Here is a 20,226-nt window from a genome sequence, read left to right on the forward strand (position 1 = left end):
TTTCTGGTGGCTTTCCCTAACCAGGCAGCACCTGGGCTCACTACCAACCACAGCACTGAGAAAGCCATGATCACAATTTAATTTGGGGCTCTTTTCCCACTTGCCAGGTGTTTTAGCTTTCCATGCATCTTTCAGCTTATCCCTATGACCACAATGCCCTGGACATCAGAAGCAGGTAAGTGGCACAGAGTACAGGAATGATGAAAGCTGAGGTTGTCATTTCAGCCATGGATATTGCCAGAAATCACATAAAGCACTAAACAAAAGGCAGAGCATCAAGGAAACCGTGTCCTGCCTCCAGCACAGATGACTTGCTGCACTGGCACCACCACAGCTCACCGCACCTTCCACCTGCTCAGGTGAGTCGAGGTACTTTGGTACTTGGTATTTTTTCCGTGTTTGTCAGCCTAGTGGGATCAGTAAGAAATACCTGTGCCAAGTGCTGGGCAAATGTTGGTCCTGCTTATCCTCAGCTTTGAGTTCTAATCCCCCAGGAATGTGGTGCTGTGGGGCTTCCCTGCTTCCTCCAGCCTGTGGCTTGGATGTAGGGAGAGCAGTTAAGCACCTCCTTCCTTTCTAACCAATGGTATTGGCACAAGCAAACAAAAACACAGTTTTCAGGATCACAGCAGGTTTTATTCCCTCACAGTTCCTTCCCCACACATCTTACATCACTGTATTTCAGACTTTTAAAATTAGCCAGCAGTAAAAAAACCTCAAAATGCATTAAAAGTATCTCCAAAGCCAGACGAGCTCACTCTGTTAATTTTTGTATTTCCCCTCTCGTCTGCAAATGAATAAGATCCTTTCCAAAGTGCCCAGGGCAGCTTCCTCTTATCATTGACAGGGACAAAAATCGGGATGTTCATGCAGAGTTTGGGCCATCCAAGCCAACTCTGGGCAGCTGAAAGAAGAACCCCAAACTGTTTAAGGGTTCAGATGCAATTTAGAATTTTTTTTTAAACAGATGTAATTTGCTGAAGATTTAGCTGCACAGTGATTTTCAGATTCAATTTTAAGTGGCATTTCAGCTGTATTCAGACACAAGAGCATGGTATCTGCCTTTGGTGCAGCTGGAGAGAGGAGCAGACCTGGCCTGCCGAAAGCAGGTGCTGCTGCCAAGCTCCTCATCATCTCAAACCCTGCCTGAGAAGTACCAGCAGGTTTTTTGGATGCTTTCCTTCACATCCGAGCCCAGCCTGACTCTGATTAATTAATGGAGTCTGCTGAAATCCCAGCCTTTGCTACTCTGGCTGCTGGTAGCTACAGCGAGCTGCACAGCTGCCTTCCACTCCCACTTGAGAGACTTTGTATTTACCAAGTATTAATTAGATGAATGTGAAGCACCATTTTCTAGGCAGGGGAAATTATCTGCTCTCTCCCTGGCCTGTAACAAGCCCATACTGGGACAAGTCTGAAAAGGGAGCAGGTAGAAGTGGTTCCTTCTTGCTCTGCACATCTGCCACTTTTCATATTTCCCTGCTTGTGCTGCCCCTCTTAACAAGCACTTCACTCCTGCTTGATCTGTAAAACATTGTGGAAGATGGAGCTGGCGCCTCTTTCCCTTTGCAGATTACCACCAGAGATGGTTCCAGAGACTCTCCTGACAGTTAGACCCACCAAATGGGAAGAGCTGCTGTCTCTGGCGGCTCCTCCAAGTGCCAGGAGCTGCTGAACAAGTGACTCTGCCACAAAAGCACTAGCAATAAATCATTCCTCTCCACAAGTCCTCCAGACCAGGCTGGGCAGATATTTCTCAGGGCTGACCAGAGGTAACACTGCCCAGGAGGAGACAAGGGAGCCACCCCAAGATTTCCCCTACACCTGAAGTGCTATCATTTAATGGAAAACATTCACAGCACAACTCTTCCTCCTGGTGGCAACATCTGCACCATGGATAATTGCAGCATGAAAGGCTTCAAGCAAATACCCATCTGGAAAAAAATGGAAGAAATGTCATGGAAGGCTGAAGGCTGTGACGGAGGGCAAGCATCAATGGTAAACAACTGGTCAGCTAAATTTAGGAAGGCAGGTTGGGACCTCTCCATGACCAGCTGGGTGTCTTCAGTTCAGACCACTGAGTCAACTAAAAACATTTAGCTGTGACAGTGATGGGCTTTATAGAGAACTACAAGATAAATGAAGGGAAAAAGGTTATCTAATAATTACAGTCACTGTTTCACATCCAGCTGCATCCACAGCTCAGCTTGACCTTTGAGGAACAATGAATAATGCGCCGTTCTGGTGACTGTTCCCCCTTCCTTGACAGACCATCAGCACACTCGTAAGGGAGAACCTCTCCTGTTTGTCCTTTACTCACTGCTCAATTTCTTTATGTAAGAGGACCAAGAAAGTCCCATAAAAATATAATACCTGATTCAAAATATTTCCACTGTAATTTCACATTGCTAAAATCCACAAACCATTGGTGCTCCAACATCTGCTGCAGGGGCAGCAGCAAAGATCATGTGAAACATGGGATCAAACTGATCTCTCTGTCTTTGGGTACCAACAGGAAATCAGTCTGCAGTGCTGAAGCCACTGATCTCCAAGATATCCAGAAACTGATCAAAACTAAGCAGAGATGGACCTGGATTCTGTTTCCAGCTCGGCAACGTTTACATGGTGCACAGATAAGTCATGCCTTGTACTGAGCTGAATTTTCATGCCCTGCTAAATTGGGCAATGAAACAGAATGGAAAGGTGTGAGAGGTGCTGGGGATGTGCTGCATTGTAGCAAACAGCTACTGAGCTTTGCAGCTGGTCATGAGGAGCCAAGGATGAGCAAAGAGAGGGCTTTCTGGGAGACCTGGGAGCGGAAGGTCACACAACGCCAGGGGAATGCAGTGGTTTTCCAAGCTGTAGAGCCAATTGCAATTCACCTGCTCTGCACCATTGCTTGTTCCAGGCAGATCTCATCTTTAGCCTGGTCCATTTAATGTATCCGAAACTCAGTCTTTTTGTGGGCTTCCACTGGCTTCAGACCAGGGCCCACAAACCAGGCCCAGCAGGCACCAAGTCCCACGACCAACTCTTGACCTGGCTCATGTGCAATGGGGGAGCAGAGACTTGGGGCAGGATGGTGCCCCAAGAGAGACAGCTGGAGGTCACAGTACCCAGGGCCTCTGCTGACACTGGGGTTTGGGAATGTGCCAGTGTTTAAGTGCCAGTCAGCTGTTTTGGTCACTGGCTACTAACAAGGGGATCATTCTGGCAAAATTCAAAGCAAACCTCTGCACCAGATCAGACAAAGCACAAAGATCAAAAGGTCTATTTAAAATTGGGAGAGAAGTGGACAGTCCCACCAACAGCTCTCCCCAACACTTGGTAGTGTTCACACACTTTATGATATGAAGGATAAATGGCTGGAGGTCATGGAGAGTTTGTGCTTTCCCCCAGCTTCCCCAGGAGGTGCGTGACCAGTTTCTGCAGGGCTTCAGCCTGGACCACTGAGATGTGCAGCACTTCCTCGTGGTTGGCTTTCTCTTGGCTGTTGTAGCTCATCACCACTTTGTTGGTGATGAGGGAGATCCCAAGGACTCGGAGGCCGCAATGTCTGGCTACAATTACCTCTGGGACAGTGCTCATGCCTACAGTAAGAGAGGAAAAGACCAGAATGAGTCAGGATTTACACCAAAACAAGATCTCTCTAGGGCTGCAAACCATGATCCTACCTCCAAGCACATGCCCTTGTCTCATTCCCCTCAGCTCTGTGTCTGAACTCTGTAATAGTTAAAGGCTGTGATATGTACAAGGCTCAAATAGCTGCAGCACTACATTTACAACTCTGCTCAGCACAATAAACCCCCTGCATTTGATCATTGTGCCACAGCTCCCTCCTCAAGATGTGTCAGACTGCTTGCAGACTTGCTAAGGAAGTACTGATGTGCTGTGTCATTTGGCTCTTCTCTTCCTTGGCTAAAAGAGCTATTGCAAATAAAAATGGCTTTGGGGGGAGCTGAGCTCCTTTCCTCACACACAGTGAAACTGCAGGTATTAATGAACAGACTTCCATGAGCCAGGGTTCACGGGAGGAGTCATACTGGAGGAATAATATGGATCATGGCACTTACTTTTCTTGTACACAGTTGGGAAGGTATCCATGATTACCATCCCTAAATAAGACTCATAAGGAGGGCTGGTTTGTAGAGAGATAGCACAGTGCAAATCTTTACAGTGTCAGAATTAGAAGAAAAATACTAGACAAAGACTTCATTTTTATTGAGCCCCACTCAGTCCTGCTGATGTGGAGCCATCTAAGCATGAGAGACTTTGTGTTTGGGAAATAAACACAAAGTTGTGCTGGGATCTTTGTCCTGCACAGCTGTAAGCACAGGGACTTTGTGCAGATCCATCCCAGGAGCTGCACTAAGCCACTGCAGAATGAAGCAGAAATACACAAAGCTCATTTCTCCAGCCTCAGGAGACTTAGAGAGTCAAAGACTGAAGCAAGTCAGCCTTGAGCAGAATTAGCTGTTCAATCCATGTGCCCAAAGAACCCTGGCAGCCCAGCCTGGCAGCTCACCCACAGCATCAGCTCCCAGCGCCTGCAGCAGGCGGCACTCGGCGATGGTCTCGTAGCAGGGCCCAGCCAGCAGGCAGTACACTCCTTCCCTGGTGAAGCTCAGGAACCCCAGCTCCTGTGCACTCTCCATTGCCAGGCCGAGCAGATCTTGTTCATAAGCATCTGACATGCAGGGAAACCTCACTCCAAACCTGAAAGGCAGTAAAGGACACGGCCATGTGATACTGCTACTGCTCCCTCCTTCAGAGTCCAAGGATGCTCATTCTTTGGAGAAAAGGGAAATGTTAAGGGCAGACCTGCCATGGATGCAATCTCTCTCATTCTGCCCTTATCATCAGATAATTCTGTCATCAATCATAGAATAAATTGTGTTGGAAGGGATCTTCAAAGGCCATCTCATCAAAACCCATGCAATGAGCAGGGACATCTTCAGCTAGATCAGGTTGCTCAGAGTCTGACCTTGAATGTTTCCAGGAGAGGGGCACCTACCTCTCCCTGAGCATGACATTCCTGCTAGATCTAATCACCAAGACTGTCAGCACACAGAGGTTATGGGTGTTGGAAGGCCTTGCACTGCTTCCCTACTGCAGACACCCTTCTGGAATGCTCTTTCAAGGGCTCCTGTCCCTAGGGAGTGCTGATGGCCAGTTCTCTCTCTCCCCAGTAACTGCCTGTGATGACTTCTAAACATTCCCCACCAGACAGTTGCTGCTCTTTGGGCTCCCTGAGGCAGAGTCCCACAGACTGTCCCTGGGCAGGGGTTTGAGCAGGGCCTGATGGAGCATCAGTCCCTACATTTAAGGCCCATCACAGCAGGCAGCTACTTAACATCTTGGAGCTCCAGGGCTGTATTTTAGGTAGCTTTCATCTTCTGCTTCAAGACTGGGTCTCTTGCTCTAGCTCTCAAAATAGCAGCTCAGTCCTGCTCCTGATGGAGTAAAGCCTACTCCTGACTCAAGGAGAGCAGAGGTAGATGGCAAGAGTTGTTATGCTGCCGCTGAGAAAACCTGGAAAATAAACTCCCAGCCATGTTCACCAATGTGGTTCAGTAGGAGTGGACTAGGTCCCTCATTTATGCTATTAAAGCTTCTGCTTGTTTACATGTTCTTCCAGCTGAATGCTTAGGGCAGTAGGTGGCTTATTTTGTTTTTATAAACACTAAATATTATATAAATAAAAACAAACTTTCCCTTCTGGCCTAAGGTAACCAGTATTCATCACCATGAAAATTGCTTCCCTTTTCTGAAGAATGGCCAGCAATGCAGAAGCCCAATCTCTAATTTATTAAAAAAATATTATTTCCACATCACTTCATTGCCTCTAGTTTTGCTCTGTTGTGCTTAGATAAATCCTTCCTGGTAGCTCAGCTGGACAGGATTTTACGAGTTTGCTCAGCTAAATCGCTGCAATACTTTGAAACTTAATTCATAAAGACCTTTTGCCCATTTTGATGCCTTGGTCAGCAGTACATAAGTCACCTCCCAGAGCACTGCAGTCTTCACCAAGAAGCTGCTTTTGGGAGGCAATGAGGCAGCTATGCTGCCTTTGAACGTTGTCCAGATGCAGTTGTTTGATTGGAGTTTCTCCTCCTGCTCCAGAGCAATTATACAAGTCCAGAGAGCTTTAAACACTCCATGTGGCTTCTCTGCTTTTCACCACTCTTTCCTCCAACCCACGGCAATACCTACAAAAATGTAAAGATATTCCACTTCAAATGGGTACTGTCCTCTTGCCATGGAATCGCAGCACAGTGATTATTTCTCCTGTGGCAGCTGCCACCACCTTTCAGATTCCTTCAGAAGCAAGAGCCAGGTCTGCTGTTACATCAGGAAGGAACTAACTAACTGAAAACCAGGCAGGCCACCTTGCTCTCAGCAGAGCTTTCTCTGAGAGATCCGAGGACAATCCAGATGCCTGCCCTGCAAACATGTCCATTTTTCAAGATGAAGGTACCAAATCACCAACGGATTTAACTCTATTATCTGAACTCACTCTTCACTCAGCAACTACCACTTCCTTCCCCACCTCCCTTGCCTGTCCTCTGGCTTCACACATCTGGCTTTCACCTGGTTTCTTTCCTGCCAGCTTGTTTAGGAAACAATTCCTACTACTGTTTTCTCCTTATGACAATCCAGCCCCTTTCTTTCCTGGCATAAGGCTTGTGACAGCTCTGGATCTTTACTGCTTCCATGCTGACTTTCCTTACATTTGATGTGCTTCCCTTTGCTCAGTCTGCATCTCCACTGGATGTGTCCTAACACTCTTTTTAGCCCCATTTGAGAGCCAAAGGGCTTTTTTTTGTGAACACTGGTTCATCTGGCATTTCCCTTCTCAGTGCTATGACCTTGCCCATGCTGGTTGCCTTCCACCTTACAGTCTGATGGTGTCTTGGAAGGATTTTAGGATCATAAATTCATTTTGGAAGGGACCTCGAGGTCCTCTAGTCCAGCATCCTGCTCAAAGCAAATCCAAATCTGGTGGCAACTGCAGTTCAAGGGTGAGGATATGTTAGAAGCCCCTCTCTGCACTGTCCATAAGGTAAAGATTCTGCTACACAGCCAGGACAGAAAACCTGACTTCCCAGCTCAGCCAGCAGCAGGTCACTCTTGTAGATTTCAAGGCCTCTGAAGAAGCTGCCACGACAATCACCTCTCATCAGAGCAATGCCTTCACAGGCATTGTGAATACAAGGGCACCCCAGTTTCATTACCTGGATACAACAGTGGTCATCAGGAAATTTAGAGGTTTCATCTTTGCTCTGCCCTCCACTTACTGCCTGGCCTCTGCTGTACCCATTCCATCACACCAGAAATGGCTGTTGATAAACCCAGGCTGGAGACAGCACAGTTCACTGATTGCTCAATTAAGAGGAACCAGCAGAGAGAGGGACTGACAAGAGGAGGAGCAGTGGGCGTCTTTAGCAGATGGTACAGCTGGTCATGTCAGGAGAAGGATCAGAAGCCTACTTGTACAAAACAAAACCTTCTGGGGATTTGTGTGTAAACTCTTTGTAGGCTTGTAAGAGTAAGCAACAGCCAAGGGAAGGCAGGGCAGGTGGCACAGCACACACAGCTACTGCTGTAACTCTTCCCTTGTGGATACCTGGAGCCAAACTCTACCTCAGTAAATATTTGTCAGTAGGCACAACTGGCAGTCCCAGTCCATGGCTGGAGGAAGAAAGGATTAATTGGTAACGTTGAAGTTGGTGCTTTCTTACCTCTCATCGTTGGGTCCACGCAGGGGATTCTGCCCTCCCAAGCCAAACAAGCTGATGTGATCTCTTATGAACATGATGTCCCCCACTTGAAAGTGGGGATTCAGTCCTCCAGCAGCATTTGTGACAATCAAGATCTCCACCCCCAGGAGAAAGAAGACCCTGATGGGAAATGTGACCTGCAAGAACCATATGTGCCATGAGTATCACAATCAGTAGACAGCTACTGCTACTACATTTCTAATATCACAATTTGTGGATGCAAAGAGAAGTCTTATATATGGAGACAAAACAGCCTTCTTCAATTTTAAACATTTCTCTAATTTAAATAGAATGTTAGCGCTTTTTAAACAAATTAAAACATAATCTTGCAATGAATACCATTAAAATCCAAGCCCACACTTCCTACAGTTCCACTGAGGTCAAATAAAGGTGGTACAGAAAGAACATGCAGATAGTTTTTGCTCACTGCCAAGGTCTTGCAGAGATCAAACCACTGTGCTGATTGAAGTAACTACTTATGCACATGGACTTGGAGAGTAATCCAAAGTCAAGGAACAATTGGGAGCTGGAAAAAAAATTTAAGTTTGATTTTGAGGAGTCACGAAGGAATTTGGATGATACCTGCTATCAATCAAATGCTATCATGAACAAAAAAATTCCTAACTATAGACACCACTTCTTCAAGAAATGAGTTAATTTTAATAGACAAACACATCTTGATAAAGCTAGTTTTGTATCGAGTGATTTTAAGATAGTTGTTTTTCTACAAGAAGTTGAGTGGTGCCAAAAGTTAGTTTATATCCAAATGCAAACAACCTTAATGCAAAAAAGGAAAATCTCAAAGCTATGCAAATAAAAAAAGAGCCAATAAATAAATATTATTGGTGTTTCCTAACAGAAATGTACATATGTGCATGGTAGGTAACATAAATGCAAATATCCACACATTCCAGTATGGTAGCTGGGAGGTTATAGCAGCTTGCAGTAGCCTGGGAGCTTTTTCTAGGGAAAAAAAAAAAAAAGCTGTAAACTATACAAATGCAAAAGAAGATTAAAATAGATTATTCTTATCAAAGTTTTCTGGTTGCAGATTTAAATAATGATTAAACTGACTAATTTAAGCATGTAAATTAATCTGCCTTATATGATAAACTATCTCCCCCTGCAAGTGTAGCAGGGTCAGCCAGTTTGTGTGGCTGTAGAGCATCACCTTCATCCAACAGAAGCCAACCACCTCTCGGTTTGAACTCCCAGTTTTATTTTTTGGGGACAAATCTGAAATCTAAGACTCATTTCAAGAGCAATGTAAGTTCATTGCAAAAGCTAACATCCTGCAGCTAGATAGCAAGGCAAGCAGTCACTTCTGCAGCTTTTACAACACATCTCCCCTACGTGAATGTTTTCCTTGAGGAGAACTCACCGTGCTGAAGGAGTAGCCTTCGTAAGAGTGGAAACGTCCCTGCATGCACACGCAGGGCTGTCCGTTCAGCTCCCCAAACACCAATCTGCCAACATGCCCTGCCACTGGAAATTAATAGAGTGTCACTTTAGTAACAGGTCTGAAGGACTTTGACTTTAGAGGGATCTGTTAGTGGATGATTTTGCTTTACAGCAGGGCCAAGCACTGCAAAAGCAGGAGCTGGAAATCAAATAAATAAATACATATTTCTGTGCTGTGTTTATGGTTTTTTACTGTGAACACACATTTCACCAGTGAGGGACTGGTTTACAGGCTCGAGTTGACTTGAGTGATCCCTGCGTAAGGCTCTGCTGCAGGCTGCCGGTGGGTGGGGCGCTGATGCCCTGGGTTGTGCTCACCTGTGCTCTGTGGGAAGTGAGGGATGTCCTCATACAGGAAGACTGTCTTGTTATCCAGCACATCAGCCAGACCTCCCAGCCCAGACCCGCAGATGATGGCGATCCTGGGCCGCTGGGCAGTACGGGCACGCAACCAATCTGCTGTTTCCTTATACACCTCGTAGCTATTTCTGCAGGAGAACAAGTCAGTGACACTATCAGCCCATTCAAAGAACAAGCTTCAAAGGATAAAAGTCCTGAAAACGTGCAGAGAAAAAGAAATTTCATTAAGACTATAATAATAGAAGCGTCACTGCTATTATTGAAGATGTATCGCTTTTAATCTCATGTATTTTACCCCTGACTACAGGGAAATAATTTGAATCCCCTTGGCCGGTTTCATTCTGTAGATGAAGAATGGCTAATGATACCTAGATCACAGAAATGTCACAAGGCATAATCACTCCTGCTTCTGATGGGCTCTGGTCTCTCCTGAGTTGCTGAGGAAAGGCAAAAGCAGAGTTAGACTGAGAAATTGCAACCAATATGAGTGTGCCCGGGGATGCCCAGCCTATGACGGGGAAATCCAAGCGCACGGAGCTCTGAAGGCACCTGAACAACACGGCTGGAATGCTGTGCTGGTGAAGGAGTAGACACTGTCATCTGCAGTAGGTAAACTTCTGAGACATGGGTCAAGCATCATCTACAGAGATGGAGAGGCCAATCTCTGTAAGTGTTGAGTGCCATCAGCTCCCACTGCTTCCTTCTAAGCTGGTACCACATGTCAAACACCCTCCTCGATACCTTGTTCCTTCAATACAGAAGGATAAACGTGGAGATCTTACTCAGCCTCTTCTCTCCCACAGAGTGGGCATGGGATCACACCTGCAGTCTAGACCTAGCCAAGAGGCCAAGACATCAGACTCCATCAAAACAAGTGAAAACCAGGAATCTGGGCTCTGGAGCTTATGCTGCCTGATTCAAGAGGGGGACTTGGCAAATACCTTGTTTAAAAAAAAGTCTTATCCAGCAGGGAGCCCCATTGCCTGAAGGTGGGATAGAAGTTGGCATTACAGTGCCTGTTGTGTATCTGCCTCATGGGAAGGGAGAAGAGTTCAACTTTTAACCTCTTAGCCCAGTATTCAGATGCCTTAATCACAGTTTTGAAACACAATCAATAGCAAAATAATCCTGTAGTCCTGTTTCCAACAGGACAATGCAGATACTTTCTGAAAGTCAGTATCAAGGTTGATTGAAACTGTCCTCAAAAGCAGGGGTACTAACAGCAGTTCTTGGTAGCAACTCAATCGTTACCATTGATGAGTAGAATTAATGGTTGTACATGGTAGGGGACTGGGTCCTGGAGTTAACCTGAACACAGGCAGGGGCAGCGGGGTTCTCTATATGAAAAGTTGACCTGATTATTGAGAGGTGAGAAAATCAGATACTGTGAGGCTGCAGGTGATGTAAAATTGACTGGAGATCGTGATAAGCAGTCACTGTCTGTCTGGGAATGTTTCTTTTGGTTGTGTTTTATCAAGTCTCTTGTTTTGAGAGGTGTAAACCTTAGTAATGCTGTGATGCTGCTCTCTGCAGCCTTAGAGGACAGAGAGAAAAGCTTTGACAGTGGAGCTCCTCACTCCAGGAGGTCTCAGGCCTAAGAGGACTGTCTGTGTACAACTGGTTCCTCCAACTAAAGCACCAGATATTGAAACAAAGGTTCTCAATTCTATGCTTTTTCTTTCTTTATACTGACAGGGTCAGTAGTTACTGCACAGGTGTTTTCTGTGAGCTTTTCATCTCTTAGCTGTCTACATACTACTGTAAGTCCTATCCAGTGTATGATACATCAAAGTTATGGTCCTAGTTACAAACTGTGACATCAAAAATACCCAAAAATGTCATAAACCTGCAATCCAATGGGAAGAAATAACTTCCACACACAGATTAAAATGAAGAGTCATACTTAGCTGAAGTACTTTTCAAAGGAAAAGTTTGGAAATGAGAGAGTTTATTTACCATCACATACTGAATTTTCTAAGTGTATCATGAGCTCCTGAAATAAGCAGAAGCTGTGAAAGTGACATTAATAAAGACTACACTTGACTACGTTATCACTTGTTCCCAGACAAAAGCTTTAAAAGTGCTTTACATACATCAGTGAACAATTCCTCCAAATTTCTCTGTTGAATAACTGTAATCCTTGTTTAGAAATTAAACAGAACCAAGAGAATTTATATGTAATACCCAAGCTTTTGACATACCTATGGAAGGCATAAGAAAAGAACAAGGTCACCAGGATCTGCTCTTCCTCGTGACCATAATACTCCTGGTTTCAGTATTTTTTTTAAAAGGTGCATAAACCCTTGCAAAATAACATTAAAGAATGCATATTATTCCTATATCCTCACAAATTTTAGGAATGTGGGATGGATCCCATTCAATGTCTGCTGAAGACATCAGGACTGACTGAGCTGTGCCACGTTACAGTGAATTTTTTTCCTTTTAAACAGAAGATATTAAAATACTTCTTAACCAAAGAAGTAAATCTCTGGTGCTGCATATGTTTCCTTGCCTGAAAGGAGCTCCAGCAAGTGCAGAGGGACCTGGCAGAGCCCTGTCTGTCCCAAAGGCTTTGGGCACATGAGAGCTGTCCCCAGTGCTGAGAGCACAGCGATGCCAAAATTAATCTTCCTGCAGTATTTAGCTTTCAGAAACCTTCCAGCTGACATCAAAGGGACTGGCAAGCACTGATAATTTCTGAATGCAAGGGAGATACCTGCTCAGCAGGAGCAAAGGGGGAGTTTGACCTGTGGGTCACCAAACAGAGTGTTCGGCCTGGAACTGCATAAGCACAAGGCCTGTGCAAGCTTTTTGACAGCTGGAATTAATATATGTAGCACAAAGGCCCCTCTAGCTGCTCTAACAATGCACACCTAACAATAGTGCTCGGTATCATCACTTTGGATTAAATCACAGGATCAGCTGAAAACACAATCCCTTTTATTGTGATTGCTGTCATCCACTGGAGAAACGCATCTGTTGCAAAACACAGGACTGTCACCTGTGACAGATCTTTTATGGCATGAAAAAAAACACCCTTATTGTGCTTCTAGGTTGGCTGAAAGCAAATCCATGTTAAAAAGCAGACACATCCTAATAAACAGCTAAAGCATTATGTTTGGGGGCACACGGCCATACGTATTCGCAGTCTATGCCTCTCCACAGGAGACATTTGCCTCTTCTGGCCCGTAACCTCTCCCAAGGTCACCTACTCGCTGTCATATTTCATAATACCAGCACCTGCACAGGCAGATGGCCAGATTCCTCTCCAATAATAAGATGTTTACTTCTGAGCAGCCTTTGTCTGACATTTATTGAGTGCCCAGTAGAAAGAAGAGGAAAACAAGGTGAGGAAACGCAATGTAATTTTGTTAGCCCCATCCAGCTTGGATGACTGTGCATCCCCTATTTCACAGCACCTTACCTGTCTTCCTCGGCATAGGCCATCCTCCTCCTCTCTGGTTAACTAAAAATAGGGGATGGTTGCTAGAAATGGAGCTGCAGGGTTTTATTTGACCAAGGAGCAGAGGCCTACTGAACCTGCAGAAGCTGCTGCTGTCTCTGGCAGTGAATCAGGGAGGTGTGTCCCAGCTTCTCTCTGCTGTCCCCTGAGCATCTCTAATCCCCGGGTAGGAGGGGCATGGTCAGGACATCTGCTTTTCTGGCCTCACCCCACATGACACACATGCTCTAGAGCTCTGCAGAAAGCTTACACGCATGCACACACACACTGTAATGCAGATTAAGCCTAGAAATTTCACACGCACGCACACAACTTTTCAGTGGCTGACAAGGGATCTGCCTGGATTTGCACCTCTTGCGTCACCTGGGAACCAGCTGGAGTCACCTGCTCCTGTGCAATTCAAACCCCTGGGAGTGTGCAGACCCTGCGACATGACCTGTACCACCCACCATTAACAGCAGACCTTTCTATATCTCACATCGTCACCTTCCCATTCTTTCATGGCAACCGGGGGTGATGACCCATTAGCTCCCCTCAGGGTTTTTTGTTCATATTTAATTGCCTCACCCTTGCCAAAAGGAAATACTGCTTTGAGATATGCCAAACCCCTGTTCAGCGGATTATGGGAGACACAGGAAAGAAGACAGACACCCCACCATCTGCCCCTTCAGTTTTAGCTTTGCCGTATATGAAAACAAATATTAAAACAACTTTGTCATATGGATCTGCTTGTGCATCAGTGTTTGATCCCAACAACTGATGTGAATCACATTTTACAGAGCCAGAGATGTTTCCAAGACAATTGAATGCCAAAAAAATTCAAGAAAAGCAGTGATGAGTAGAGACCTTACACGCCCCAGCTGAAAGGCCACATCTGCAATATGCATTCATAGCTTAAAAGATCCACAAAGGACACATGGGGGTAGAATTTATAAATATCCCAAGCAGGGACAAAACCTCAATTAGAACTTGTCAATTCTTAGACAAATCAGCCAAACATTAACAAAAATTTAGAAAACTGGGCAGCACCCATTTCAGGTCTTAGATTTTTTATTTCTTCCATTCCTCTTTCCTTTTTTGGTCTTGAAGACCTTGCACCAAACAGAACACTGTTGCCCCAGAAAACTGTCTCTGAGAACCTCAAACAAGGTAATAAATGAAGCAAGAAAAAAACTGGGCATTTTTAGAGAGAGATATACTTCATGCTGTAAAGCAGAAACTCATTGTTGGCCTCGATGCCAGCACAGGCTGGGAGTCTGCAACAACCAGCAGAATTTAAACATCCAATTCTGTTTTATTTGTTGAAAAATACAGTTGGCACTGAAGAAATAGAAAATGGATCTGAAGAAAAAACATAATGAGGGCCCTTTCTCCTCAAGTTCTTGACCTTCTCCCTTTCTCCCTCATGTTCACACTTCCATTTCTTTCTTACTTTCTCTTAGAAACCTTAAAATGCCACTTCTACAGAGACAAGCAGGTGGGGTGCTGCCCCTTCAGGACCCAGCAGTACGTTGCTGCACTGGCATGGTGCATCTTGCTCTCAGTTTGCTGGAGGCAGTAGAAAAATCAACATTAAGGATCTAATATTGCTCCATAAATCATTTTCCCTTCTATGCCCTCTTTCTAACTCTGTTTTTACCATGTTTCCCCTCATTTTTCAGATATGTCTCCTTTTTGTCATTCTCATTCTTGTATTTCCGAATCCTGGCCATCTCTGCTTCTGCCTATTCTAGGTATATCCTCCTTTTTTTTCAGCATTGTTTTTCTGTACAAAACACAGCAGACTGAGAGCAGAGATGGTTTTAGGTAGATTTAACTGCACCAAATCCTGTACCCAAAGAGGGCCCACACTGCTTGGCTGTGAGCCAGTGTGCCAAACGACTCTGCAAGTCATCATTGCCCCAAGTAACATTCACCCAAACTCAGGGTCTTAGAGCCACTTCCCAGCTCCCTCAAGTCTTTCTGCCCTCTGGAAGTCCAGGCTCCTCTTGCCAGTACTCAGGACTTCTTTGAAACCCATTATCTGCTGCCATTAAATTAAATTAAAGAGCAATGTTAGGCCCGCAACGTTGATTTTCCATATAGTTCGTTGGTATCAGCGGAGTTCTGATGCCCCCCAGATATGTTCCCCTCTTCAGCCTTAATCTGATTACGTTCATTAATCTGATTCTTTTTTTGCAAAGCAGACAAGAGAGATCAGACAGCCTGAGAGCTCTTCCCAATTTGCTCTCATCTAAGACAATCTCCTTCCTACTTTGGATTTACATGGAAAACAGGATTATCAAAAAGGGACCATTTTATCTATCTATCTGCAGTGTCTGTTATTTAACAGCAACAGAAATTACTTGAGTTTTAACCTGTAATGCTGCATTGGCTGGACAAGTACGAGATAAACGTTCACCCTACTAGGACAAAATTAATTTGAGTACTGAGGGCACTCATGCCAATTAGACCGCAGGGAATACTCCAAATCAGATCTATCTAGAAAAAGAAGGTATTGAATAGATTGCATAATGCTGAAAAAAAGTATTGAGAGTCTTCTGTCCTGAAAGAATCTCAGTTGTCTCTGTCTGTATGTGTCTGCAGCAATTTGTATCTATAATCCTGATTTTACTGCCTTGGCTGTCATTCAAGCCCTGCTTCTGTAGCGAGAACTTCAACTGCTACAGGATGCAGATACAATCACCTGAAATCATTTTCTAACAATGCTGTACATTCCTACAGCAATTTCCATCTAAAGAAGCGTCGTGAAGTATTTTGCAAGCATTTCATCAAAACATTTAATTAATGCTTTAGGGTAAGTCTCCGCTTCCCTGTGTGCTGACATTATCACAGTATCAAATTATCTTGCAGTCTTCTCACACATACTGCACATCACTCTTCTGGGAAGGGGAACTGAGCTGCAGAAATATTCACAGGGTGTCTACAGAGTGGGGACAGCCTAGTCCACAAGAAACTATCCCCCCCAAAGCCCTACAGGGATTACCATGCCCTTATAGGTGCAGTGCTCACTTACCTAAGGGGCATTTCTCCCTGTTCTCTTATACTTAAAAAAGCCAGGATTGTGCCTCAGTGTTTTGGAGGAAGGTGAAATGGGTAAAGCTTGGAAAGATTTCGCTTTTCTGCTGACTACTGAAAGCACACATTCCAGGTTTGATTAAAAAAATACTAACTGCCAAGAACTAATCAGGATTTTTGCAGCAATTTGGAAAGGCTTTGTTGGGGAAACTCATTATTTTCTGTACACTGGCTAGCCTAGACAGCCACTGGAGTGTTACTAGCCACAAGAAAGATAAATAAAATCAAATTATATACCAGAAAAGTTATTCCTCAATAGATCATTTTAATAACAATCTCTAGCAAGATCTGCTGGGAGTGGTGTGCGTGCTGCTCATTGTACATCGACAGAAAAGAGACCTCTGACCACAGTGAATGCAGCAAAGGGTTGGCCAGGGGAACAGAAAACCAGACATTCAAAGAGCCTGTCATGGTTAGCTGAGCAAAATGAGAGCAAAGCAATGCTTCCATGACAGCCTGAAAGTGTTGCCATGGAGGCAGGAGAGATACAGAAACTTAAGACAGGCAGCAGGAAACCGAGGAGATGCGTGTTCAGTTAGGCCAGACGTCAGAAAAAAGCTTCCAGCTGCCCAAAATGTGCAGTCCTAAATAGCCCTCCTGTGAGGGTGGTGGGAAAAGGGTTTTAGGGCAGAGATCAGTTAATGTAAAGGGTTTAATGATGTTTACTGGCAGGGAAGCAGCCATAGCACTCACAAATTGTATGCCTGCTCTGTAAAACCTCACCAACTTTGTAAGACTCAAGCAGAAAGAGAAAGCAGCTTGACGAAATCTGTGAATAAATGATATCACAGGAATCAGTAAAAGAGCAGAGATGTCCTAATACCAGCCAACACTTCCATCTTCCAGCTCTAGGAGATGTATCAAACAGCAAAGGATAAGACTGGGGTTGTGGCTATGGGAGTTTGTGGAAGCAAAAGCATCTGTGGCAAGGAACTCAGACAGAGAGTATAAAAAAGGATAATTTTGGGATTTGAGGGAAAGGAGCTCTACCTTCTGAAGGGATACAAACAGCACAACCAGGGATCAGCAGTATGTCAGGCTTGGGATGAATGGATGGGCTTTTCAATGTGGAAGTGCTTTGAGGCAGGTAAAAAATCAGAGAGCTCAGAGGGGAAAGTGTGGTGGAGGGCTGAAACAATCCTTTAGTGAGGATAAGTGGAAAAGAAACCACAGATCCTGGTGGACTAGAGACTACAAAAGGCCAGGTACCCCTCTGCCCTAAAATAAACACAAATAACTTGAACTAAAAATTATAAAGAATAAGGAAGAAATGCTTTTAGGCCTGTCACAGATGAAAACAATTCTCAGATAATTAAATTACACAGCTCATGTATCACTAAGAATTTTTGACAATAGGTATATTTCCCTATTCAACACAGGTAAATGCAATTCATATCCTGTACCACAGCCAGCTGCTGGCCTGGGGCTCCAATATGCTTCTCCATATGAAGAATATGATTTCTCCCTAGGAATGCCACTTACGTGTATCAAAACAACACAGGACCAAAGTTTATCCTGCTCTGTGGTCCGGTTTCCTCTTCAATAATTGATAATACTTTCACACAGTGGAACTTGATGCCAGACCTTTCAGTAGGTCTCAGAACCATGTCCTCACTTCCCCAAAGCCCCCTTTGGAAAACACTGCTTTCTGGAGGTCAGTAGGTGAACATGCTACCACTTGTAGCCGTGGTCTGTCAGGATGTATTCGTGCTGCTCCAACAGGATCAATGCTTCCTCATTATCTTGTTTGTGGTGCAATAATAACATATTATTGAATAGTCGATAGGCTTTCCCCTTCATTTCAGTGATTTTTGATTAAAGAAGCAAAAGTTAGATAATTGTACATCATGTTACTAACTGGCTACATTAGACACTGTTTACTGGAGTTTCCCAACTCACTTTCCTTGTAGCAGATAGTGGCTGCAATTCCTCTGGTGATGAGTGAAACAAAAATCTGCCTGACTTTGGACTGCAAGCCAGAAGCAGAACAAGAATGACCCTTACAGATCAGTCCTCAAGGCAATGGAAACCCACTTCATTAAGGGCAACCAGCTGTCCCAGCATCAGGCACCACATTGCAATAGATGTTGTGATTGAGATACCTCACTGGCAAAGTTTAGATACTGTATTAGCAATAAATCTAATCATAATCATCCACATAATCACTGTGGATGATTCTTCTCATGTCTGACTGAGAACCTTCTCTCAACTGCTCTGCCACACCAACACTATCACCCCAATTCACAAATATCTTGCATCTGGCACAGTGATAGATAAACCATGGTGACATCTGGTGCAAAATTATGTGGTTTTGGGATTGAATTTAGAAGCAGGGTGAGAAGTACTGGGTATCCCATGGAATTGATGAAGTTTCTTCCATGGTTCAGCATAGTCTTCCCAGACAACTTCAGGCACATCAAGTATGATAGAAATACTCCAGCAATACTCCCCAGCTCCATCACAGAGTAGAGTTATACCATATATCTACAAAAAAAAAAAAGTCAGGGGCATAAACAAGACTACTTTGTTCTTAATGAGATGTTTAACTTCCTGTGTTTAACTGCCCAATATTCCCTTAAAGACAGATGCTTCCATCTGGGGCTGCTGGTGCCACAGCTGTGCACACAGGTTATGGTCTGATTGGGAAAATATCAGCTGTTGATCAGCTGATAAAAGTTTAGCTCCATAGGAGCAGGATTAATGCAGGAAGAAAGTGCTATGTTCTCACGTCAAGTATCTTACATAGACCCAAAAAACCAAACCAACAAACAAACAAAAAGAGAATATTTTGCATAAGACAGAAGTGTCTACTCAAATTTCTGCTTTAACTTGAAGAGATTTCAGAAAACATAGGAGGATCCTGAAGCTCCCAAGCTGAGTTAGGAGTTTAATTTCAGAAAAAGCATCACATTTTTCTTCAGCATGCTATTCAATCACATTTATTTTAGCTAGGACTCTTGTGCTGTCATGTGCTCAGTGATGAATTGTTCTCTCCTGTGATTTGGAAGAGCCTTATCTTCAGGAGTCCTGGGGAGTGTAACACTGAGAAGCTGCAAGCTACTGTAAAAGCCTGGCAGGGTAGAAATGCAAAGGTCAAGTCTTGCTTACATTCCACTTTCCCCAACTAGCTGAATTGTAGCTGTCCTCTTGGTAGTGTTATCCAAACACTCAAGAACCCAAGAACATGTGAAAAGTGATGTATTTAAGAAGAAATTTTAAAGAATCAACCCTTAAACTCTATGCTTTAATTACCTATGGCCCACAGAAGTCAGTCAGTGTAAACCTTGTGGCTGGTGTGTGAGCACACAAAAACAACGAAAGGAAGGCAAACAAAACATCACAGCACCACTGGAGATATCAGAGATATTACAAATGCAAGACACAAACATTTCAGACTGTAACATATCTTTGACCTGCCCATTAACTTTAAATTCTCATGAGCTAATGACAAGATTTTAGCAATGCCATTACTGTGTGCCCTGTACAATCAAGAGAGACCAGACCAGGCACTGGAGAATCCACCACATCCTCAGCTCCACACTCTCAGCTCCTCACTTCACCAGCTGCCCATCTGTTTTCATTCATTTGCCCCAGCTCTCGCTCTACTTTTACATAGCCAAAGATGTTGGTTGAATAAAGGTGATTTTCCAATGGGCCAGTCAAAGGCTGAAGAGGCATTGAGACAGACATAGAAATCTTCCATCTGCACCTCAGCTCTTTCTCATTAGGTGAAACTTCTTTCTGATGAGGTAGCTAGTATGTACCTTTTTGTTACACCACTATTAGGGGTCAATATGACAGTTTTGGCTTGAAAAATACATTCTCTCTTCCCCCCCCCCCCCCCCCAAGGGATTTAAAGAGTTTTAGTTTGGGCTTTTTCTATACTTACAATTTTTTCTATTTTGTAGTAATTTAGCTTCATTTTAGAAAACAAGCAAGTAGTTTAAAAGAGGGGAGGAAAGTTGTCTGGTTATAGATCTCTGTGTTCAGTTATGACTTTAACATATAAATTCTCTCATGGACCTAGAGCAGGAGAAAAGATCACTTATGTATACTTTATTATATCCTCATGATAGACATGTA

General features: G+C 44.1%; 1 protein-coding gene across 1 annotated transcript; it reads right to left on the reverse strand.

Moving 5' to 3' along the window:
• Positions 1 to 614: 614 nt before the first annotated feature.
• LOC104687522 (purine nucleoside phosphorylase) lies at positions 615 to 13,213 on the reverse strand. The gene is made up of 6 exons (XM_010396681.4): positions 13,027 to 13,213; positions 9,561 to 9,730; positions 9,163 to 9,266; positions 7,743 to 7,918; positions 4,526 to 4,716; positions 615 to 3,590 (listed from the first exon to the last, which is right to left on the reverse strand). Exons 1-6 carry the CDS (start codon positions 13,047 to 13,049, stop codon positions 3,373 to 3,375), a joined length of 882 nt encoding a protein of 293 aa, XP_010394983.2. The 5' UTR covers positions 13,050 to 13,213; the 3' UTR covers positions 615 to 3,372.
• Positions 13,214 to 20,226: the final 7,013 nt, after the last annotated feature.

This window comes from Corvus cornix, chromosome 11, assembly GCF_000738735.6.
Source record: "Corvus cornix cornix isolate S_Up_H32 chromosome 11, ASM73873v5, whole genome shotgun sequence".
Taxonomy (NCBI): Eukaryota; Metazoa; Chordata; class Aves; order Passeriformes; family Corvidae; genus Corvus; species Corvus cornix.

Excerpts from the sequence above, each read along its gene's own strand:
- LOC104687522 (XM_010396681.4), bottom strand. The coding sequence starts at position 13,049 with ATGGCCTATGCCGAGGAAGACAG. Across the intron at positions 9,267-9,560 it reads TCACTTCCCACAGAGCACAG|TGGCAGGGCATGTTGGCAGA; the intron begins GTGAGCACAACC and ends ATTAATTTCCAG. Across the intron at positions 4,717-7,742 it reads CGTGGACCCAACGATGAGAG|GTTTGGAGTGAGGTTTCCCT; the intron begins GTAAGAAAGCAC and ends ACTGCCTTTCAG.